General features: G+C 43.2%; 1 protein-coding gene across 3 annotated transcripts in view; it reads right to left on the bottom strand.

Moving 5' to 3' along the window:
- PDE1C (phosphodiesterase 1C) overlaps positions 1–25,713 on the bottom strand; it is a 573,123-nt gene that overhangs the window by 436,618 nt on the left and 110,792 nt on the right. Inside the window, exon 1 of one of the 3 annotated variants that reach the window (XM_072598888.1) lies at positions 21,109–21,520. The exons of the other annotated variants lie outside the window; for them this stretch is intronic. Within the exon in view, the coding sequence (XP_072454989.1) occupies positions 21,109–21,193 (85 nt within the window). The 5' untranslated portion in view covers positions 21,194–21,520. Of the gene's footprint in view, positions 1–21,108; positions 21,521–25,713 lie in introns of those variants that run through there. 3 annotated transcript variants of the gene reach the window in all.

The following is a 25,713-nucleotide window of genomic DNA, read 5'->3' as shown; positions in this document are numbered from 1 at the left end:
AATAAATTCAAATAAAAAAGAAATGCTTCATGATTAGTTCTCCCAGTTGTTAATACTTTCTCCCTCTTTAAAGTCAATACAAGCATGTGGGTAAGAGTCAACAGCTGGAAGGGTCAGGAAATACCTCCTGAAGGTGGTAGAACCAGAGTTGTGCTTTGAAGAAAGCTAGGAATTTTCTAACCAGAGATGAAGAGGGCATTTCAGGCATGAGGGACAGCCAGGGAAAAGGTGAAGCAGTGGGAGATGAAAACACCAAGTATGGAGAATGGAAAATAGATCAATTTGAAGGGGCCATCAAGTATATGAAGGGGTGTCATGTACGATCAGTCCAGCACATAGCAGGTGCTTAATAAAGGTGAAAAGGAAGCTGGAGCCAGACTGGAGAGGAATCCCCCTTTTATAGACCTCCCTTTTGCTGTCCCTGACCTTTTCTTTACAAAGTAGATGGACTCAAGTTTCTTTTTCTCTTGGTATCTTGGCTTCTGTGTTCTGAGACATTGATGGAGAGTAAAATGAACAAAGTGAAGCAGGCAGAGGATGAAATGGGGGGGGGGGGGACAGGGAGAGGTCCTGGATAATTCAGAGATGACAACACTCACCCTAGCACAACAGAAACTGACAGCGCGACAGATGAGCTGCATATTCCTTTTTGCTTTGAGGTTTTTCCCCTTTGCTGTTGGACTCTCCAGAAAATGGTTTCCCGTTCTTTTGGCCTTGCAGTCACAGCTCTGTGATGTTCACCAAGGGAGCACACAGAGGATGAAGCACGGGGAGGCCCTGAGCCACTTCTCTTGTGAGTCAGGCACTCCTCCAAGTAGAAAAGGCCCAATTTTGCTCTTCAGTGAGCATGTCCACACCCATGATGTCAATGGGAGTTATAGACAGGTCTCCTGCAAGGTAGGCATCTTTCAGAGGGAGCATATTCTCTGTCTAATTTTAAGCCTCAAAATGCAGGGTAGGGGGTTAAGAGTCTCAGGCTCTGGAAGTGAGCAAGTTGGCTTTGCCTTGTTAGAAGTAACAGGAAAAAAGAGATCTCAGCCTGACCATTTTTTCAGTGCTAATTGAAAAAAGAAAACCCACATTGATATCACACTTCAAGGATTGCAAGATACTCTATATACATGATCTCATTTGACCCTCACAATCCCCAATTTACAGAAGAGGGAACTGAGGCTGAGAATAAGTAGCAGGGGTGAGATTTTAACCCATCAATTTGCAAAGTACTTCACATTCACTGCCTCCTTTTGTCTTCATAACCTCCCTCCGAGGTAGATTCACCTTCAAGGATGGATAGGGAAACTGAGTTTCAGGGAGGTCATTCAGAGAAAAAGTCTTTTCTTATACTACTCACCCCTTTATCCTCCTGCTCTTCATACTACTACTATTTCATACCTACTCCATTCCGGTCATTCAGGCCTTTTGGGCTTCCCCAACAACAGTCTATCTCTTGCCTCTCTCCTGTGTCTGGAAAGCCCCCTCTCCTCACCTCTCAGAAGGCTCAGTTCAAGCCCTACTTCCTCCAAGCAGCCTCCCTAAATGCCCCTTAGTGACATTCTCTCCCTCGACAATTCCCTTGTACCCTATACATTTGTGTGTATATCCCCCCACTTCACAACCCAGTAGACTATACACTCCTTGAAGCAGGATTTCTTTTTTTTTACACTTTTGTCTTTATATACAAGCACCCAACACCATCATTTGTACCTTTTTTTTGGATGGATGAATCAGTCAAGTATTATTATGAATGTACCATGTGCTTGGGACTGTGGTAGGCACTGGAGGTACAATGACAGAAGTGAAGCAAGGCCAGTCCTCCTGAAATAAGTCTAGAGGCAGCATAAAATTGTGGGAAGGATGCTGACAATGCAACTGGCAAGTGATTTAGTTTCATTTAGTTTCTTCATTTTCAAGACAAGTTGGTTGGTGTAGGTGATCTCCAAGATGTCAAGAATCTGGGGTGCTAGGTGTAGACAGTAAGGGAATAGAAGCCAGCAAACCATCTCTCCATCTTCTCACAGATGTGAGATGTGCTGGAGAAGTGAGGGAAGAATGGCAGTCCTGAAAGTGCGACATTGAAGCCAACAGGGATTGATGCCATGTAAGTGACTCCCAAACCGCACCCACCATCAGTTTTTCCCCAGAGCCCTCATCCAGGGTGCATATGACTGGCTGCAGGGAGGCAGATGATAGAAAATTGCCTTGATACAGAGAAAGCCCAGAGAGAGGGCTGCTAGAGATGTGGGAGGTGGTGGTGATAAGGTGAGAGATGGTAGGGTGGTAGCAGCAGATTAACGAGGGGGAGGGAAATAACAGTCAACAAGCATTTGTCAAGCTAGATGCCAAGAAGTGGGCTAAACACTGAGGATACAAAGAAAAATCAGTATAGTTCCTGCCCTCAAGAAGTTTATATTCTAATGGAGGAGATGGTCTGTACATAAATAGGAATTTCAAGATACATACAAGGCAGGTGGGAGAACATCTGAGAGAAGAAGCTCTTAATGTATGTGTGTGTGTGTGTGTGTGTGTGTGTGTGTGTGTGTGTGTGTGTGAGAGAGAGAGAGAGAGAGAGAGAGAGAGACAGAGACAGAGACAGAGAGACAGAGACAGAGACAGAGACAGAGAGACAGAGACAGAGACAGAGACAGACATGAACCCCTTTGACCAACTGACAATATCTCCAAAGCTCTTCTAAGAATAAAGTTCTTAAATGCAGAGAGGATTACAAAGGAAACTAATTCTATCAAAATGCAGGGATCAAAATATATTTTTAATAAAACCCACAAATCCCAAGTTAAGAACTTCCACCTGCTGGGAAAGGTGATCTGTACAAAGTGACATTTGGACTGAGTCTTGAAGAAAGCCAAGAAGTCTAAGAGGCACAGATGAGATGGGAAAACCTTCCCAGAAGAAAGAATATCCAAGGCAAAGGCTAGGAGGTGGAATGTCATGTGTGAGGAACAGCCAGAAGGCCAGTATGAGTAGACCACTGAATGGGTGGAGGGAAGTAATGTTATTGTCATGGTCAGACCTGACCTTTGCATGACTTTCCTTCCTCATTGTGGCTATCATGGTGTCTGTGTGTATGTGTGCATGTTTGTGTGTGTGTGTTGGTAAATGTGAGGTAGTGGTAAGGGAAGGACGTGATCGGGAGAGGAACGGCATTTCTGGAGGTTTTTCCCAGCGATATATATTCACATTGTGACATCGGAGCCTTTCCCAGAGCATGTGTGGGGATGGTCCTACACCCTGGCTTCTTCCCTTGGGTCATATGTGCTCACTCTGGTCCCTGGACAAAGGTCATGTCTTTCTACCAGCTCTTACTCAGTCCCTTGGTTCCCATGTAAGGGAAAGGAGGAAGAAGAAATTCAGGGAAGACTATGTCAAATATGACTGGCAGCTGAGCCAAGAAAAGCCAGGATGTAAAGACACATGACCATAGCTGAGCCTATATTCCATTCAAGACTCCACATCCAAAGCAGACCAACCAAGTATGCCTCTGGGTTGTTTCAATTCAATGTAACAAAGATTAATTAAGCAACTACTTCTAGATACTGTGCTCAGCACTGGGAATATGAAAATAAAAATGATGCTCTTCCTGCCTTCATGGAGCTGACATTCCGGGGAGGGGTGGGGAGGGGCAGGGAGGAGAGATGCACCGTGTATCAGATTAGAAAGCATGGGGTAATTTGAAAAAAGACAGAGCTCTAGCAAATGGCACAGTGTGACCATGACCTTCCCTACTCAGGGGTCCCCAGGGAGGATGAGCACCTCTGGTAGGAGAGCTGCTCATCCCCTTTTGGTGTTCACCCTCACCCACTCTCACCTGTGGCTTAGAGAAGCATGGGTAGTAGCCACATCCAGTGAAACCATCTCAAAAGACAGGCTAAACCAGGCTGAGGGTAACCAACAGACCACAAACCTGTTGGTGAGTTGGGGGATGTCTACCCCAAGCATGGGAAGACTTTCCCCAGTAGAGTGGGCCCATGAGAACAATTTGTTCCAACAGCCATCAAGGCAGCTGCAGCAGTTACTGGGGAGTTCTTGGCACTTGGTCAGATATTGAAGATACCAAGGTCATCCATTGTATACTGGGTCATCACCAGTAGCCTTGACTCTCATCTTGCCGCTTAACCCTGATGACTCAGAAAGAGAGTGCAACTCTACCTTATTTAAGTCCAATTCAAGATGAGTCAAGGTAAAATGAAGGATGGACAACAACCTTGGGTGGGGAGTAGACTTTAAGGAGGAGATGGCACCTGAATTGAGCCTTGAGGCAAGGCAGGGATTACAAGGCAGAGGTAAGAAAAGGAGTACATTCCAGGCATAGGAAGCTGTCTGAGCAAAGGTGTAGAGATGAGAGATGGCATGCCAAGTTGATTAAATAGTCCAGTTTGACTAGAATATAGTGGACATGGAAGGAAGAACCTGCAATAAAGCTGGAAAGGAAGGGGAGAATGGGATTGTAGGGGGCTTAAAATGCCAGATTGAAGGGTTTGCATTTTTTCCCTAAAGACTCCAAGGTTCTGCAGTGGAGGACGAGTTTGATGAGACCTGTACTCAGGAAAATTCTTTTCCTGGATGGGAGGATGAGGTTCAAGAGCTGGGAGCCCAGGAGGCCAATTAGAAGGTCCCCTTGAAAACAGGCTGTTACCATGATGGTGATGGCATTGGGCATTTGTAACTAACAGAAGGCCCCTTCCTTTGCTAAAACAATCCAATTATTAAAAATAGCTAGATTTGGAAACGCTTTTCTGTATTTGGAGGAAAGAGTACACTGGAAAGCAGAAATTAATGGGCCATGATTTGATGTTAGTTTGAAATATTATTAACATAAATTAAGAGGCTAAAGCACCAAGTACAAGGATCTGAATTAAAAATCAAGACTTTCCTGGGCTGCATGGGGTGAGGGAGGGAGAGAGGGTTGAAATGGAGGCTGTGGGCCTTAAGACAGGGAAGTGGATTTGTGGAGACAATTCCTGAAATGAGTAGTCTGCACTTGCTGACCACTTTCTCAGCCCAAACTCACTCAGCCTCTCAGCGTTGGACTGGAAGTCCTATAAAATCTTTCTAGCTCCAGATCTATAACCCTCTGTCTAAAACCTCTATGGATGTCAGATATCCCACCTATCAAACAAGGACATTAGACTAGCTGGCCTGTGAGGTTCTTTTCTGCGCCTCAAAATGACCCCAAGTGTCCCTGGAAAAGCACACTCTTCTTAAGGACCTGGGTCCCAGGTCTGACAAACTTCCAGAATTTGATCTTCTAGAGAGAAAGAGGAAGTCCAGGGCAGAGTTGATCTTGGGGTTTGCTCTCTAGCACCCCCAAGTACTAGACTTTTAGTGAGAAGGGCAAATTCCTAGAGCCAGCTGCTTGGAAAGAAGTTTGGGGGAGGGGGGCTGGAGCTACAGGCACAAGCAAGAGACTAAGCCTCAATGCCCAGGAGGGAATGACTAAAGGCCCCAGCCCTCTGCCAGTACAATGAGTTATTCCAATGGTACAAGTCTGATGCTAAGGGATTCCTCTTAGGAAATTACTATAAGTTCAAGTCCAGGGGTGACAAAGAGACTCAGCCGAAGGAGTGGGCAGGCATTTTAACTCCAAGTGTATTACCCTTTCAGAGGAGGAGAGATTCTTGTCCTTTGGGCAATCCCATAAGGCTGAAGTGAGTCGGTCAACAAGTATTGATGAGTACCTGGTATGTGCCGGGCACTATATTAAGCACTAAGGGAACAAAGAAAGGCCAGGACAATCCCTGTCCAAAAGGAGCTTATATTCTAATGGAGAAGGCTGCGTACATCCTTGGGAAGGAAATCAGAGAGTGACCATTCTAACAAGCACAGTGTCAGGGAAGGATCACTGGGAAGTGGCATGTTTTGGGGAAAAGAGAGGCACCTGAGGGAAAGGCGGGGCTTGCCAGTGAGGAAGCAAAACTATACCATTTGTTTCAGGGCTCCTGAGAGTTCTTCATGTGATCTATATTTTTTATCCAATGAAATAAAAACCATCTCGGACCCTGGACCCAATATTTAGTGCTCTTTCGGTCTAGCCATGAGCTTTCAGGATGCTTTCTGAGATACTCTGTTCAAGTGATAACACAATTAGACAAAGGTTTTTTTTAATTCCTCCAGACTGAATCCTACACCTGAAAGCCCAGAGCTTGTGTAACCTATAACTAACTCAATTATTCACATTATTTTTTCAAATCATAGGTTTAGATTTGTTCCTGCCAACCAGCACACCTTGGCATCCACCTACACAGCTCCCCCAATCTGCCTTTGTCAGCTGGTTCAATCCATTATAAAGAATCTAAGTGAGGCATAATGGGTCAAATACAATTAATCCAAATACTTTAATATATTTTAAAAAACAAGTGGAAAAGATTTTGGATTATAGTAAAAATAACTTCTATTTATGCTCACTATTTGGATTATAAAGTACTTTTTTCTCAACAACCTTGGGAAATACATATCTCACATACACATACACACACACACACACGTGTGTGTGTGTCTAAATCCTGGGCAAATTGCTTAACTTCTTAGTACTCCAGGGAATTATCTAAAGCTATAGATTGCAAGAAAAAAAGAGTACAAACATGCATTAGTAGAGGGAATTTCCTCACCTAGGTATACTTTATACTACTCAAATCATAGATCTAATTCCTATCCCAAATAGCATCATCTCCACTTGACAGATGAAGAAACTGCTCAGGGAGGTTCAGTAGTCCTTCCATAGTCACAATTAGTAAGCTTAAATTTGAACCCAGGTCTCCTGATCCCAAGTCCATTCTGCTTTCCATTGTATCATCCCCTGTTCTGATTTACCTAGCCCACTGCTCCTCACTTTGGATAATCCAGAGTTGACTTTATTATGAGTTTTCATTTTAATCTCTATGTGTACTTGACCAACACATTTAGCGTTAACTATTCTAGTAAACAAGTGATGATCAAAAAATGGAAATGGGAAAAAGGAAAAGAAAAGTTCCCATGAACTTCCACTATTTTATAAAGAACTTAAGTACACCAAAAGTAATCACCACAACAAGGCGACCAAAAAAGCCAAGAAATCATTTCAGTCAATAAATAATCTCTTTGCCAAATGCAGAGATATAATCCAGAACAACAATGGCTTAGGTTACGAATGCATTTATAAAATATGAGGTATTTTTTGCTTAGCATTAGTATATTTTTCTTAAGGATAGTCATAACCATAATAGATGGAGAATTTTATACAAATGCATTCATTGTTGGATCTTACACACTGGAAAAATGTGATTACAAATATATATAGGCGTTATGCTGTTTACTCCAGCTTCCTTTAAAAATATTTCCCTGGGAATAGTTTCAAGTTTGTGCCCTGATATACATCCAGTTTCCTAGTTCATTGATATTTGTAAAAAAAAAAAAAACCCACAAACACTTCAATATCTATTATCTCAACTCTTTCAATAATCTACTAACAGCTCTTTATTTCCTGATTCCTTTCCTCCCCATTCCATCCTTCAGTTTTTCTGTTGGTACATTAAGTCATGATGTTACTCCGTTGGTGAAAAACTTTCAACAACTGAAGTAAATAAAAATCCCAAATTAAACACCATGACATTGAAGGTCTTCTACAATTTAACCTCAATCTAACAATATGAACCTTTGTTCGAGACAAAGTGATTTATTCACTCTTTCCCCAAAGAGGCTTTGTACTCTTCCATCTATTTATGCTTTTCTACACAATCCCACCTTCTTCCTCGTACTCTCAAACTACATAAACCTTACCATTAGTCACTTGATCAACAAACATTTATTCATCACCTATCATGAGCCAGAAATTACATATACAAGTACAAACTTCCAGGAAGCTTATATACTAAAACAAGATGTAAAGTTCTCCTGTCTACTCCAAAAGTAATTTGTGATTTAGAGATCAAAAGGGAACAGCCAATATTTGCTACAGCAGTTCATACCTTCCCAGTTACACAACTGGCTTAAATGTTTAGAGAGTTCAAGATTCCACTGTGCTTACTGTTTGTTGACTATTAAAAATTCAATTTAAGCCCTGGGTACAAGAGGTAAAAACTCTTTCCAACAAGGAGTCTCTTCTGTGTATGACAAAGTCTTGCAACTGAAAGTATTTTTCTCTATTGACCCTCTCACCAGTCATGTCAATCAGGAAATAAAGTAGTGACATGTCTGTACAGCAACCTGGGCAAAGCCCAGAAGAAAGTTTCCCTATAGATGATAAAGTCCTTCATATGCTCCTCTTCAAGGATGATATTTCAACCAATCAATGAGCATGTTTTAATTCAATTTCGATTCAATGATCATTTATTAAGTGCCTACTATGTGCTTGGAACTGATAGAAGAGACAAGAGAAAGTCTCCATCCTCAAGGAGTTTATAATCTAAGGGGGGAGCCAACTTGAAAACAAATATATAAAAAGAAAACTATAAAAATGATTAAAAGAGGGAAGGTACTGCAATTAAGGTGGATTAAAGAAGGTTTCCTGTAGAAAATGAGATTTTAGTTGGGACTTAAAGGGAGACAGGGAGGTCGGTAGTTGGAATGGACTCTATGCCTGGAACAGTGCAAGGTTCTGGGTATATAAAAGTAAGATGAAAAAACAGCCTCTCCCTCAAGGAGTTTGCTACCTACCAAGGGAAACAGAGGCACTCACAGATAAGTCAATACAACAGAACAGAACAGAAAATATGATATGATATAACCTAATATAATATATAATAAATATTGTGATGTGATGTAATAAGATAAACCCAAAGCAATGCCAGGGACACCAATGAGAGACTTCTTGTGATAAGTAACATGGTCACACAGTGAACAAGTGTTTGAAGTAGGATTTGAACCCAAGTTCCTGACTCCACGTCCAACATCCCCTCACTCCCATCTCTCTAACAAGGGGGTAGAGGAGGTGTGGGTGAAAGGGAATCAGGAAATGCTATTGCAGAAGGTAACTCTGAGTTGACTGTGAAGGCAACTAGAGGTTCCAGGTGTAGGAGACTCTGTGCTCCTGATTGGCAAAGCCCGTCTCTCTTCTATATTTGTGTGCCAAGCACATGGAACAGTGGCTGGCACACTGAAGGTTCTTAATAAATGTTTGTGGATAAATTGTCTGAGAGGCAGAAGCAAGGATGAAGGGCATTCTAGGCATGTAGGAATATCTGTGGGCAGCAAGGTGGCCAAGTGACAGAAAGTTGGGCCTAGAGTCAGGAAGACCTGAGTTCAAATTGGGCCTCAGACATTTAGTAGCTATGTGACTCTTAGCAAGTCACTTCACCCTTTTTGCCTCTGTTTCCTCATCTGTAAAATGAGCTGGAGAAGGAAATGCAAACCACTTCAACATCTTTGCCAAGAAAACCCCTAATGGGGTCATGATGAGTCAAATATGACTCAAATGACTGAACAACATGAAACACGTATGCAAAGGGTAGTGATGGGAAATGGAGTTTCACACATATTGAACATTGAGTGAATCCATTTGGATAGTGCATAGAGTGCGTGGAGGGGATGAGGACTGGGACCAGAAATGGAACTTCATTGATATAGATATGTTCACTAATATAGGTTAGCACCTTCTCCATAACTTACAGGCTCAGGGAAATGAGGTCTAATCAGCCTGAAAAGTCAGGTTGCAAAGCCATATTGTGAAGGGCTGTAAAAGCCAGAGAAGTGTATATATTGTCTTAGAGGCAACAGAGAGCCACCAAAGTTTCTTCATCGGGTGATGATATGATCTGATTTGCACTTTAAACATATTGGTATGGAAGAAGGATAAGAAAGAGGAAAGATTAGTTATAGAGATATCTGAGCTAATCCCAGTGAGAAGTGATGACGATCCCGACTGATATGACTGTGTATGGAAAGAAGGGAAGAAGGGAGAAAATGTGGAGAGAGAATTGCCAAGACTTGGCAGCTAATTGGAATGGGGAGGAAAGTGAGAAAGAGTAAAGTATGACTCCTAGTTTTCAAAACCTGAGCAACTGGGAGAAAGGGGAGATTCTTGACAAGAAATAGGAAAATCAAGGGAAAAGGAAAAGATTAGTTTTTAGGGCAAGATAATTAATTCTCTTTTGGACATGTTGAGTTTAAGATGCCTGAGGAATATACAGCAAGTTAGCCTAGAGTTCAGGTGAGAGATAAAACCTAGATATGTTGATTTCAGAGTTACCTCCAGAGAGATGTTAGTTGGACCCCTGGGAGATAATGAGAAAACAAAGGGAACTCAGGGTAGAGCCCTGGGGTAAGTGTACAAAGATGGAGCGAAATAGAGTGATGATCTGACAAAGGAGATGAAGGAGAAAAGAACTAATTACAAGAATTACAACAGTGTAATGCCCCCAAATCCCAGAGAGGAGAAAATATGCAGGAAGAGGGAGAGATCGAACAGATTATACACCATGCAGAAGTCAAAAAGGAGGATTATGAAAATTGCTTGGGGCGGGGGGGAAGACGTCAAAGTGCCATATTTGGAGAGTGTGCTTTCAGTCAAAGGGTAAGACAGAAACCTCATTGCAAGGAGGTTGCAAAGTGAATGGGTGGTGAGAAGGTAGAGGCAACAGTACAGCTACCTTAATTGCTACAATGTTGCGATTATTTTTAAGTAATAGATTCAACATGTAACTTTCAAAGGTGTCCTACTTGTCTGTGATTCCATCTGGCTTCCCTTCTCTTTTGTGCATTAAAAAAAGCTTCAGTGATACTCTTTTTCTTTCTTTCCTTTGGCTACCCAAATACTGCAGGAGTCCCAAAATGTTACAGAAAAATAAACATTTATATAATTCTTGCTAAGTGCCAGGCATTGTGCTAAACACTTCACAGAAATCTCACAACAACTCTTTGAGGTAGCTGCCACTATTATACCCATTTTACAGTTGAGGAAACTAAATCAAACAGATGTTAAGTGGCTTGACCAGGGTCACACAACTAGTAAGTGTCTGAGGCTAACTCAGCTCTTCATGATTCCAGGTCTTGAATTCTATCCACCACCTGCCACAGGATGCCTTCAGTGAAATTCTTGACCACTACAAAGAAGAATAAATGGGCCCAAAAGGTCTACTTCACAGACTACCATATGCAGCTGAACATTCAGTTCACGAAGTTATTCCATCAGGACATTTATCTTGGGCAGGCACTAGAAATGGACAATGAACATCATCTATAACTGAACTGGAGGCAGACAGAGAGCTAAATTTTGAGCTAAGGTAGACAAGGGAAAGAAATAAAAAGAAAAGAGGATCATTGAAGTTTTTTAGTGCACCAAAGAGAAGGGAAGTCAGAAGGAATCAGAGACAAACAGGACAGCTTTGAAAGCTATATGCTGAATTTATTACTTAAAAATAAGGTAAGCTATGCATAATGGAGAACCACAGTTTCATGTACAATTATCTTGTTCCGTTCTACCAAATAAAGAACTATTTTATTTGGTATTAGATTCTAAATTTTTTTTATTTCAATTTTCTCTGGAGAATTGCAGGGGAAGCTTGATGAAGAATGCCATAGATTAGGAAGGTGTGGAAAACTCAGCATGGTCAGAGGAAGTGCCAGCATCAAGGAGATTCCAGAACCATGGACGGAGTAGCAGCTTCTATTCCAAGCCTTCATCCTGGACTATAGGTTAACTAATCAGCTCTCACAATGCTCTAGTGAGGAGGCTTTGATTATCAAACCAAGGGATCACTATGCCCCCAGATGGGGCAGGAATTGTAACAGGCTCTCTAGTTGGATAGCTGGGACATTCTTCCAAGGCCCACATGGAAGCATTTTACTTGGGGAAATTTGACACTTCTAACTCTTGATATGATTGAAAATACGAGCTGAAACAAATAGGAGCCTTCTAATTGTTCCAGCATTTTACAAACACATCTGGTCAAAGAGAGGCCAGTCTGGGCAAGATCCTGAAAAGGTTATTATACTAGTTTAATACCAGAGATAAAAGGATAATAGATTTAGAGCTGGAAGAGACCTTAGAGGACTACCCAACCCAACCCCCTCACTTTACAGATGTGGAAAGTCAAATCTAGAGATGTTAGATTATTGGTCCAAGATCATATTGGTATTAAGTAACAGAATCGAGATCTGAATCCAGGCCCAGGTCCTCTGACTCCAGTGAGGGAGTATCCATGTTGTTATATTCAGGTGACAAATCGTGTTTCCAAGGGCAGCTCCCAGCTTTCATAAATTCATCTGTGTCATCCCAGTGGGCTTTGTCAGTAATCACACATGCTAACTGCCCTCTGTGCTGAGCTAAAAAGATGTAGCACTAGGGGCAACTAAGTGGCACAGCGGATAGAGAACCAGCCCTGGACTCAGGAGAACCTGAGTTCAAATCCAGCCTCAGACACTTACTTTCTGTGTGACCCTGGGCAAGTCACTTAATCCTGATCACTTCAAAAAAAAAAAAAAGGCAGTAATTACCCAAAGGGAGCTACTGACCTAGAATTGGACCCCACACCTAGCGTATGTGGCCACAAGGTTTTGACAGTGCTTTTCTTTAAGGAGTGGAATGGTATCTGAGCAGCACAGGCTGAAGGGCCTGCTAATGTTCAAGAATGCATTAAGTAGGACGCCCTCTCCTTCAGCGATTAGTCTACTTCCACTAGTTTCCATTTCCTTGGCTTCCTTGGGCTACTCTGTCTCATCCTGACATTTTGTTACATCTTATCCAATTTAACCAAGGCAATAAACATTTATTAAGGGTCTACTGCGTGCAAGGGACTAGGGTAGGCTCTAGAAGAATACAAACTGAGCATTGGAAGGGACTTCAACTAATTGGGTGTGCATCCATCTAGCCCAACCCATACACAAGAGGAATCCCTACCCTAATATACACATTTTGGGACCTTGTTTAAATTTTAGAGTCCTGCTTCTTAGCCGTGTAGCCCTGGGTAAATCACTTACCTTTGGGGAGCCTAAGTTCCTTCATCTGTTCAATGACACTAATACTCTAAGTAGCCTTTCCCTCACAGGGTTGTCATAAGGCTTGAATGAGATCATATGTGAAAATGCTTATCAAACCTTAAAGTCCATGTAATTAGAGTAATCAAGCTTGGCCCAGAAGAGGCAAGGGACCATGGATGGGGAATATTGCCTAACCGGTCAGATTCTAACAACACTGATTAAAAGTACCTACTATGTTTCAGTTAATGTGGGATTAGTTCTACTGAAGTGCTTCTTCTCACCAAAAAGAAAAAAGAAAAAAGTTCAAGTCCTGTATAAATGTCAGTTTCTGTTATGACTGTTCTTATATTATTTGGGATGATCTATGTGGCTGCTCCTTGGTCTCCATGTGATGACAAGGGGTCAGCACTAGTTTCCTCCTGGGCATCGGGAGGGCATCCTTAGCATCACCCTAGGATCAGAAAGGAGGTAAGCCTCCTGAGAGTGAAAGTTTGAAAGGAGCATACACTGCTCAAGAAAGAGAATGGGGGACAATCCTTAATACTGAAGTGCCAGGAACTTTGCAAAGCACAGCAGGAGCAGCTGCCCAAACTGATGCCAAATAAGTGATTGGTGAATGCACGCATGCATGAATGAATGAACAGGCAGCATGGCACAGTGGGCATAGGTCTCCATTTGGAGTCAGAAGTGACCCAGTTTTATTTCCACCTCAGATAAGCTGAGCAGATCACTTCAAGTCTGAGTCTCAGCTTCCCCATTTGTAAAATGAGGATAATTGTACCAGCTTCACTACGTTGATATGAACTTCAAATGGCATAAGGTACATGAAGCACTTTGCAAAAACTTAAAGATATACGGAAATGTCTATTTGATTACTAATATTATCATTATTTTCATTGTTACTTGGACCCCGGGCAAGTCACAACTTCCTGGTCCTCTTCAAGACTCAAAGTTGCCAAGAAGGTGTCAGCCTGCTTTGGGGGAAGGAATTTCCTAACCTGGGAGGTCCTTATGCTGATGAAACCTCAGGTCCAGGGCCTAGCCTTATTCCCTATTATTGCTACTCTTATTTTTTTCTATTCTCCCCACTCCCACCCACCCAAAGAAATTCTGAAAGTCTGCCCAATCATTCAGGCTGGGTCATCCCCAAAAGCAGAAATCCCTCTCTCCGGCCACCACCCGCTCCCTGCAGGCTGTGGGTAGGACTCAGACTCCACCAGTCCCTGGTCCCCTAGGCTTCAGTTTGCTGTCACGAGGTACCTTGTTTTTCTCCTTCCAGGGCAAGAGGAGGATCAGGGGAACCCCGCCACCATGGTTGCTATAGTAAATGCATCCCTCTGTTAGCAACACCAGCAGCCCAGGCTCAAGATTTTCCAAAACACCTCTGTCTTCCTACTCTAAAAGAACCTAGAAGAAAGGGCTTAGACACAGAGATTCTAGGTGTAAAACCTAGCACTGCTCCTGCCTTTTGGGAAAATCACCCTGTCAATAAACATTTAGTAAGCACCTACTATGTGCCAAGCCCTGTGCTAAACCCTGAAAATGTAAAGAGGCAAAAGATAACCCCTACCCTCTAGGAGTGAGCTCACAAGTCTAAATCAATCTTTGCCACACTCAGTTTTCCTATCATTAAAATGAGGGGATTGGACTGGGTGGTGTCCCTCGGGCTACATCTTGCCAAGACAATGACACACAGTTGGCAGGTCAGTCCATTGAGGCAGTCCATCAGTGATAGATACCTATAACAGATGGAGGATCCCCTTTGCCATTCCACCAAAAGTCAACCTTGGAAACATGATCAGCCTCCAGGTTCCCCTTTTTTATCCCCTTCTTTCCAGCTACCTGGTACTTGCTCATGTGGTACCCAGGGAGACAAATCCACATTGGAACACCAATATTAGGAATGACCCACTCATGATTAAGCAAAGAAAAAAATTTCCTCAATGGCTCACAGATAAAAAGCTGGCAAAGACCTCAGAGGCATTCAATCCAGTTTCCTCAGTTGATAATTGAGGTAAAGTGGCTTGCCCATGGTCACAATGGAAGTAAGCATCAGAGGTAGGTTTTGAACCCAAGGCCTTAACTGTAAACCCAGAATTTCTTTTGTTTCACCACCTTCCTTCCTCTCCCAGAGTTCTAAAGTCATTGGCTTTTGATCCCTGAACTCAGTTCTGTTTTGAAGCACTCAATGGGATGGACTATGTTAGAAATGGCTCTCCTGAAGTGATGAATTATACTTTCCATAACCTGGACCCCTCCAAACCAGCTTCATTAAAACCAGGACTCAGCTGTAAGGGCCTCCCCAGAGATGAATTACAAATAAACTCCCACATAAGGGCCCTGCTGGATTCTCATCACTATAATTATGTGCTAAGATCACAATTCAATAGTTTTCATGAGGACAGAACATTTAAATCATAACCAAACAGCACTTATTGTATTTGGCATTTTCTCAATGTTGGCTAACTAAACCTCTGAAAAACCATTCTTGGTGATTCACCCATTTTATGAACTGGAACACTGAGACAGGAAAAGCATAGTGACTTTTGATTAGTCACAGAGTTTTTAGAGTTTGAGAGGGATTTCTGTAGCCATCTCATCGAAATCATTGCTAAAAAGGAATCTCCATAACAAGTGGTCATCCAGCCTCTGCTGGAAGACCTCCATGGAGACAGAGCCCATCCCTCTGGAGGCAGCCCATCCCACTTTGGAGCAGCTCCCATTATTAGAAGTTTCCTCTTAAAACCCAACTGAAACAGGCCTCTTTGCAGTCATCCCCCTCTCCACCTAGTTCGGTCTTTGGGACAAAATAGAACACAGTGATGCCTCTTCCCCAAGGCAAGCCTTCAAATACTTGCACGGAGATATCCCCACAAAGAGCCTTCCCTTCTCCAGAGTAAGCATCCTCTGTTCCTTCAGTAGATTCTCCTGAGGCAGAGACTCAGCCCTTCTCTAACCTGGCAGCCCTAACGTTCACTAATTTCTTTTCTAAACTATGGTGCCCCAAACAGAAACCAATTGATGCTGATAGCCAACCAGGACAAACTAGGTGAAATGCAAGATGAGGCAGAAAGGAGCACTGGACTTATTTGGGCTTTGGATCTCCAAGGCCTGGTGCCATGCAGGCACTTAATACAGGTGCACAAGTGGACTGGTTGGTTTATTAATTGGGGAAAATTAACATAGGTCAACAAACCAGCTGACAAACTCCCCACACTTCTCAACTACCAATGCCTGGGCAAGCACCATCTAATCACCCCCAAAACTGCCTTCCTTTGGAAATTAGGCCCACCTCGCCCCTGCCTTTCTATAAAGAGCTTCTGGCCCAGCCACGGATGATCTTTTGTCAGGAAGTCTTCTGAGTTAGTCATGATTGGGGTCATTCCTGGTTGGATGAACTTGGATTTGAAGCCTTCTTCTGACACTAGCTACATGATCTTAGGCATGTTACTTAATATCTCTGGGCTACGGTTTCCTCATCTGTAAAATGGGGCCAATAATCCCTACAATACCTAACTCACTGGATTATTGTGAGGCACAAAGGTGGCCATATTTTATATATCACTTGGCAAATGCTGCATGGAAATGTTGACTACTGTTGTTATCAGACTTGACTGAGAATTATCTTAGACTGACAGATCACCTCCAATTTGCTCCAGTCTACCTGGAAGCCAGGCCAGCTTAGTGACCCCAGGATCTCTCCAAAACCAGAGCCAAACCCTACATCTTTCTCCATCCTCATGAGCATCCTCTGGCCTAAGCCAACTCCAGGTCACCATCCCAAAGGGATATGGGATCAGGAAAGAGATGCTCACTGAGGCGTGATCTTTAAGAATTCACCTTAAATGAATCCAAGCAGGGCGTACCTTCTTCCCCTTTCTCTCTACTGGCATCCCAGGCAACCCAGTGTTCTCATGGGAAAATTTCCCATCTCCTTCTGAAGGAAAGACTCTGAAAAGAGCAAGTCTCTATTAGCTTAGTGTATCAGTCATGTCTCTACACCCTTCCAGGAAGATGTATTCATTAAAACTGGGTCAACAGAACCAAGGAAATTTGAGAGAGCTGACCAAGGAAGATGGTTGGGAGGTGGCAGGGCTCCCCTGAACTCCCTTAGACCTCCATGAAGTGAACTGTCTACTCTGTCTTTGCACAAAGCCATCCCTGTTACAAGGTACTCAGAGAGAGAAAGCTGGCGAATTATTGGATACTTCTAGTGGAACTAGGCCTGACATTGATACATGTGAACTTGGTGACAAGTATTGTCATACAGTGACCCAAACTTGGATTTGTGACACAGAAATACCACATGGGAGGAAGTATTTTAAAGGCTGTTTCTCCAAGGGTGAGATGGTATAAATGGATACAGAACCAGCCTGAAAGTCAGGAAGATCTGGGTTCAAGCCCTTCTACCCCAGACTGACTCTTAACTGCATTCAAACCTCTCAGTGTCCCAGACAGCTCACACTGATCAAGGGGGTCTCGTATTGCAATGAAATCATGAATCTAGTCATTAAAAATGGGGATAAAATGTCCAATGTCTTTAGAATGACCAAGCTTAGCCCCAAAGAAGAAATAAGAAAGAGCCCTTCCCCCTCCCTAGGGATGAGGAACTACAGGTATGGACCACTGATATAATAATAGTAGTAATAACAGCTAACACTTATGTATGGGCTTTAAGGCTTGAAAAACAACATATATATATGTATGTATGTATACACACACACATATATGTATGTAAGTTTGTTGAATGGTTGAAAGTTTTTTTCCTCTTTTTAATTCTTCATTATAAGGGATTGTTCAGTTGGAAGGGGAGGAGCAGAGACACACTGGGAAATGGAGGTGACATAAAAACAAAAAGATACCCACAATTCATTTCTACTATTTGACTGAGTCCTCAGAGTGCTGGACTTGGGGTCAGAAAGAACTGGATTATAATTCTATCTCTGACACTCACTGGCTCTGTGATAATGGGTAAGTCCCTTAACCTCTCTGAGCCTCAGTTTCCTCATCTGTAAAATGAAATCGGACTGGATGATCCCTAAGGTCCTTTCCTATGCTAAACGTAGTGCCAGTGACCCTTCCAAGAATGGACCAAAGCAAGGAAAGCAACCCTTATGATTCTGCATATCTTCCAATTAAAAGGAAGAAAAAAGTGAGTGAATGGAAAGTTCCCATAAAAACTGTTGGAACTTCTGGACCCTTTTAGACAGAAGAGAAGCATTTTCCTAAGGAACAACTGTTGAGTATTAGCATAGGGAACTCTCTCTGCTATTGCCTCACCTTTTCAAGAAAAAGGAAAGCCTTGGATTAGTGGTTCTCCAGCTGAACATGGAATCAGAAAGATCTGAACTCATATTGTGGCCTCTGATGCTTACCAGCTATAGGATCATGGGCAAGTCACTCAACTTCTAAGTCTCAGGCACTTTACATCATAGACCATCTTAGGGATAATTAGGTGGCACAGTGGATAGAGTGCCAGACCTGGAGTTAGGGATGATGCCTGCATTCAAATCCTATCTCAGACACTTACTAGCTGCGTAACTCTGGGCAAGTTACTTAAACCGTTTGTGCCTTAGTTTCCCCATTTGTAAAACAGAGATAATAATAATCCCTACTTCCAAGGGTGGTTGTGAAGATAAAATGAGGTAAGGTTTGTAAAGCACCTTGCAAACCTTAAAACACTATATGAATATGAGTTGGACCAGGGAAGAAAAATCACAGGACTCTAATATATAAGAGAGGCAGCCTGGCATAATGAAAAGCCCATGGGAGCAGAAGTCAGTTGACCTGGGTTCAAGTCCCACCTGTGGCACTAACCCAGCTTTGTGACCTTGAACAAGACTTTACCTCTCTGAACTCTGGCCTTATGGAGAAGATAAGGGGATTGGGTGGACTAGAGGAATTTAAAGCTCCCTTTGAGAGGGTAAAATTTTATAAGAGAAATTCCACAATTGTTTATCAATCTAGTCATTTCATTATTGCTACATTACTGTCCTAAACCAAGAAAACTAGAAGTTTTGACCTAAATTGAGTGGAATGCTTTAAAAGATGACCTAGAATCATCTTGGAAAAGGCATATCTTCGGATGCTTTTGAAGGAATGTTTTGAAAATCTGGAATTCTTATTAGCCCTGGCTGGAAAGTTGGGGCTAATCTGGGTTACTATCTAGTGTCCTTCTAGCATGAGGATTCCCTGTCTCCTGGAAGCTGTCTTTTTTTTCTTCCTTCTCCTCTCTCTCCACCCTTTTAATTAAATAACCAATTGGGGTCAGTGAAAAGACTGTTTTTGTAAGAATCAAAAAGCCTGTGTGACCTTGAGCAAGTCATTGAGGCCTCTGAGCCTCAGTTCCCTCATTTGTAAAATGAGGCCTCTGTAGATATGAAACTATAATCTTTATGCATTTCATTAAGTAATAAAACATGTACACACTTTTATATGTTCATAGAGGGGATCTGTGCAAAATCTTATGGGGGAGGAGGTTCCAACCACTTTAATAGGATTTACAAAGCCTCTAAAGATTAAACATCATTCCCAATTTGAATTTTTACATTCCAATTTAAGGTTCACTCATTGAAAAGCACATGAAACTCTGAATATTCTTTTGGGTTTGGTCAATATATTGATTGCTTTTGATGATCTGCTTTTTTCTACTCTTTCTTTCTGTTCTTCTTTATGAAGGATATCATCTTGGTTGAGGAGGAGGAAACATATATTAGGAAATGGAGGTGATGTACAAAACAAAAGATATTAATGAAAAAATTAAGTTTACTTAACCTCCAAGGAAAAAAATTGGCAGAACAATAGCCTTGTAGTGAACTCAACTACAAACTCCAAAAGTCCTGCACCATTTTATTAGAAGAAACCAAAATGACCAAGAGCAAAGGGTCCAAGCTAAGCACGTGGGAAGGAGAGAGAACATCAAACTAACACATCAGCAGAAAACTGAAGATTTCAAGCTGGAAAGGATTGACCAGTTCCCTCTCTACCTGTCCTTTCTTTTTGGCTGTAAATCCAAAGCACACAAATATTTCCTGGCTACCAAACCAGAAAATGGAAAATCTTCCATAAATTGCCAGGAACTGACATAAGACTCCAAGACTTCATCCTCATGTTCCAAAGTTGATGGAGAGGGCAACAAGTTCAGATTTAGTCAGATAGCCCGTAATCTGGACACTAAAGAAAGTCCACTGAGATGCGGTCCCCATACATACACACATACTCTCCCTGTCTTAGCCTGGTCTCTCCAAATACTGTCAGAAAGGAACCCTCCCTGTCATTTGCCAGAGGGAAGCTAGCCCTTCCTTCTTCTCTCTCACCACCACCAACCCTCTGCCTCCTTAGTTCAGTAAGATGACAGGACAACTTCTGTCAGTTCCTGAACAGACAACTACAGGTCCAAACCAGTGTAGTACACTTGAAGTCCAAGCTGGCAAAGAAGGATCTGCCTTGTCAGATGTCCCCTGGCCTGAACCTCAGCCAAGAAACAGAGTGGGCCACCCACCCACCACCCCAATTCTTGTTCCCTAAAATAAACCAGAACCTTCCTGGAGTGTTTCCTAGTCTGCATGATTTGTGAATAAAGAAGGGAGAGTAGAATAGAAAGGAGAAGGTAGGAGGGAAGAAAACGTGCTAAACATTGTCATTCATCACACACAAACTGCAACTCCCCAAAGAATTTTCTAGACTTATTCTACTTTCCTTCCTTTCTTTCATTTCCCTCCTTTTCTTCCTTTCCCTCCTATTCCTTCCTTTGCTTCCACTTCCTTTCTTTTCTCTTTCTCCCTTCCTTTCTCCTTTTTCTTTTTCTTTCTTTCTGTCTGCCTTCCTTCCATCCTTCCTTTCTCTCTTTCCCTGAAAACACCCGATCCCTGTGCTCTCCCTACTGGTCAGTGAACTTGAGGTCTGGATACCGAGGCAACTCAGAAAACTGCCCTCCTCGAGTCATCGGCTCCCTAAAGTTGGAGCCCGCACATGCAGACGGCCAGAAGCCCGGGGCGCCCACAGATGCCCAGTCTGCCACAGCAGCACCGGCCGGCGAGCGCTGGGAACTGTCTGACAGACTCCCTCTAGAGCCCTGCCTACGGCCGGGGACGGGGAAGGACCCCCCTCTGTGAGAAAGGGGTCAGGAGAAGGCAGTAGAGCCCAGCACATCCCAGGAAGGAGGGAAGGAAGAGGGAGCAGGGCGGGATGCGGGGGGCTCACCAATGGTGAAGCTGTAACCATCGATGCTAAAAGTAGCGCTCCGGCATTTCTTGAACCCTTCCTTCCTGCCGCTCGCCTCCGTCATGGCTCGGCCAGGCCGGGCTCGCCCTCTGCCCTTTCCGGAGAGCAGCGGCGGCAGCCGCCCGAGGGCTCGGGTCCCTGGCAGGGCTCAGCGGCTCAGGGAAGCCGGGCCGGGGCAGTGCTGGCCAGCAGCTCCGACCTGGCGCATCGTCCGCTCCTCAGCAGCGGAGCCAGCAGCAGCAGGAGCACAGCGAGCAGCCCAACCCCACACACCTAGAGCGCAGCCAGCAGCGCCCCCGCGGCACAACCCAGCGCAGAGCAGCCCTGGGCGCCCGCGGCCCCCACGCGCCCAAGCAGCCGCCCCCCGCTGGCAGGAGCCGGGGAGGAGCGCCCCGCCTGGGCATCAGCCAGCCTCAGAGCTCCAGCTCCAAGGGCCGCTGACAACCCTGCCAGGGTGACAGCCGAGTTGGGACCTGGGCGGCCTCCAGGCCGGCAGAAATCTGCCCCCTACAAAGTCAAGAGTTCAAATAGCACCTCTGACGCTTACTTACTCCCTGGGACGGGTCACTTGGGTCTATTTCTTCATCTGTAAAATGAAGAGATTGGACTAGTAAGATGATCTCTGAAGCCCTTTCCAGTTCTAAATCTATGCTCCAAATCCCACCCCTGAGGACCAAACACTTCACTGCCCTGGGCCTCAGTTTCCTCGTTTGTAAAATGAAGGAGCTGGGCACTAAGTGATTTCTAAGTCTCTTTCCAATTCTAAATCTGTGCTCCAAAGTCCACCTCCAGTGCTTATTACCTATGGGCAAGTCACTTTAACTTTTCTGGGCCTCAGTTTCCTCATCCATAAAATGAGGAAGTGGGATTCCTACCCTCTAAGTCCCTCGGAAGCTCCATGATCCCTTGACACCACTACCACTCTTCCCCCAGTCTCTGCCTCCTCTCTGCTTACAGTCTGGGGCTGGCTGTCCATCCTCACCAATTCAAGTGGGTTTTGTAACTGGCAGTGGAGGAAGGGGAGAGAGGGGCAATGCAAGGCTATGCTGTTGGTCAATCAGGGATCTCCCCCCTGAAAAGCCCATCAACTGATGGGAAGTCAGTCCCCAGCTGTCACAGTTTAGAGACGATGAGCAAGTTTACAGCAAACTAAAGTAGGCTTAGCCACTTACATTGGAAAATGCCATGTCTTCTCCTCCCTGAAACCTTCCACAGCCTGGAAACCAGGCTAATCTTCCCCCTTCTACCTACTTTGAAGTTCCTTAGATCCTCCAAGATGATAGCTGAACTGAAAGGGACATGTGATGTTCACAAAAGAAGTCCCTGTACCTTGGAGGCCAGCTAAGTTCTTTTGGTGGAGTAAAAAAGCAGGGCAGGGAGTGAAAAGAGCCCTGGATACGGAGTCAGAAGAATTTGGGTTCAAATCCTGGTCCTGTGCAGTTTTGCACAAGCCACCATCTCTTTTAAGTCTTTTTCCTCATTTGCTTAAATGGGGATAATAATAACTCCCTTTTCTTTTGCACTGTAAGGTTTCAAAGTATTGCTACCCCTGTAACTGAGGCTTCAAGACACTGACTTGCCTAAAGTCACACGACCAGCAAAGTCAGAGCTGGGATCTGAACTCTGGAGACCCAGCACTTTCCCCCACTACAACCTGCTGCCTTGCCTGTCTCAAAGGTTCAGACAACATAATACCCATGACCTTTTATTGGTAAACTATTAAGGGTTATGTAAATGCAAGGACAGGATCATAGGATCTGGACTTAGGAGGTCATCGATGCAACAGTCTTACAGAACAGGCAGCCTAGTAGACAAAAAGAATCCCTGCCTGGATGACCTGGATTCAAATCCTGGTCTAGACACCTGGCCTGGAAGTCACTACACCTTTGTGGGTTTTAGTCAACAAGTCAACAAGCATTTATGAAGTACCTACTACATGATAGGAACAGTGCCAAGTACTGGGGATTACAAAGGCAGGCTTTCAAGGAGCTCACAGGGGACTGAACTAGAGGATTCTGAAGGTCCTGAGTCTATGATTCTGTGATCCTGATGGAACAGAGACCTACTGCGTAGGACTGACTTTTCACAGTATTAGTATTACTAGAATTCATTTGTATCCAATACTGGTTAAAATGGGTAGGCTGTCAGCCCGGGTTTGAGAAGTGTTATTCCTTGTTCTAATGGGATTTGTAGTAACAGAACTTTCCATGGAATGAATGAACCCACGAAAGCATGGTAGGAGTGCTCTGAGCCCACATCAGTCTTACCCAAGATCCTAGATTTGGAGGCAGATAGGGGACCTTGGAGATGATCTGAATTTGGGTTCAGAGGATCTGGAATCAAATTTCAGCCTCCACCCCCACATCATCCCACTTACTACCTGTATAACCTTTGACAAGTCACTTAGCCTCGATATCCTCATCTGAAAATTAAAGACTTGAACTAAATGGTCTCAGGTTCCTTCCAGTTTGAAATCTACCATATCATGACCAAGTTGTTTTTTTTCAAATAAGGAAACTGAAGTCTACAGAGATTAAATGACTTGCCCAAGATCACAGGTAATAAGGTAATAGGTGAGAACTGAACGTGGGTCCTCTTAATTCTAAATCTCACATTCTTTCCATTGGATCCTGATGCCTTCCTTGTGTTAGGGCTACCGTGACTCCAAACTAATTTGTTTCAGGGGTTCCTAACATGCATCATCCATAGAAGCAGTCATGAAAAGTGGCGAAATAAAGGCTGAGCTTTGAGTCAGAAGACCTAGGCTCAAGTCCCAATGCTGTATGACCATTGGAAAATCACTTCTTTTTCTCACTGTAAAATGAGAGCGCAAGACTCAAATGATCTTTTAAGGCTCCCCCTCCCCCCCCCAAGGGAACATTCTGTGATAGACACTGGGGGAAAGTCTCTTTCGTGTGTGAACACTTTCAACCCCTATTGACTTGAGATAGAAAATATTAGTCATGTAGCTAGTTTTCAGTAAACATTTAAAGGGCCACATATTACCACCCACTTCTGACACATGTTACTTGAGCGATTTGGACCAAATCATTTTACCTGTTTCCTCCTCTGTAAAATGAGGAGGTTGGGCTAGAAAGGGACTCTTCAAGGTCTCTTCCAGCTCTATCTATGATCTAAATCCCAGCTCTGATGCTCAGTAGCTGTGTGACCTTGGACAACTCACCTCAGCTCCTTGACCTCAGTGTCTTAATCTGTAAAATGGGACAGATAGACTAGTTGATTACTTCCTAGGTCCCTTCCGGCTTTGGATCAATGAACCTGTGATCTTAGGTAGACTGGAAGAGGGGCACAAGAGAGCCCCAAAAACAATGTGTTATAAGAAAATGCATGAAGGAAGATATAATTAGCATTTGTAATTAACTTTGGATCAACTAGGTGACAGTGGATAGAGGGGTCAGATCTGGAGTCAAGAGGACTCATCTTTGTGAGTCCAAATCTGGCCTCAGATGCTTGCTAACTATGTGAACTTAGGCAAGTAACTTAACCCTCTTCGCCTCAGTTTCCTCAGCTGGAAAAGAAAATGGCAGACTAGTTCAATATCTTTGCCAAGAAAACCCCACATGGGGTCATGAAGAGTAAGATATGACTGAAAAACAAATTATATTTGATTTGAACCTCAAAAGATTCCCTGTGTGGTCAAAGGATATGAACAGGCAGTTTTCAGATGAAGAAATTAAAGTTATCTATAGTCATATGAAAAAAATGTTCTAAATCACTATTAGAGAAATGCAAATTAAAAGAACTCTGAGGTACTACTGGTTAATATGACAAAAAAATAAAGGACAAATGTTGAGAAGATATGGAAAAATTGGAACACTAATGCATTGTTGGTGAAGTTGTGAACTGATCCAACCATTCTGAAGAACAGTTTGGAACTATGCCCAAAGGGCTATAAAACTGTTCATACCCTTTGATCCAGTAATACCACTAGTAGGTCTGTGTCTCAAAGAGATCATAAAAAATAGAAAAGGATCCACATGTACAAAAATATTTATAACAGTTCTTTTTGTGGTGGCAAAGAAATGGAAATTCAGGGATTACCCATCAATTGGGGAATGGGTATATGAATGTAGTGGAATACTATTGTTCCATATGAAATGATGAACAGGAGGATTTCAGAAAAGCCTGGACTTTTATGAATTGATTCGGAGTGAAGTGAGCAGAACCAGGGGAACATTGTACACAGTAATAATAACATTGTATGATGACCAACTTTGATAGACTTGGCTCTTCTCAGCAGTACAATGATCTAAGACAACTCCAAAAGACTCGTGATGGAAAATGTTATCCATATCCAGAGAAAGAGCTAGGGAGTCTGACTGAAGATTGAAGCAGACTATTTTCTCTCTTTTTTTGTTTTTGCTTTCTGGTGGATTTTCCCTTTTGTTTTGATTTTTCTTTCACAACATGACTAATGTGGAAATATGCTTAATATGATTATACATATAGAGCCTGTATAAGATTGCTTGCTGTCTTGGGGAGGGTGGAGGGGAGAGAGGGAGAAAAAATTTGGAACTCAAAATCTTTTAAAAGTCAATGTTGAAAACTATATTTGTATTTGGA

The sequence above is a fragment of the Notamacropus eugenii genome, chromosome 3, assembly GCF_028372415.1.
Source record: "Notamacropus eugenii isolate mMacEug1 chromosome 3, mMacEug1.pri_v2, whole genome shotgun sequence".
NCBI classification, from domain to species: domain Eukaryota; kingdom Metazoa; phylum Chordata; class Mammalia; order Diprotodontia; family Macropodidae; genus Notamacropus; species Notamacropus eugenii.
The sequence above is the reverse complement of the archived record's forward strand: the minus strand, read 5'-3'. Positions and strand labels throughout refer to the sequence as shown.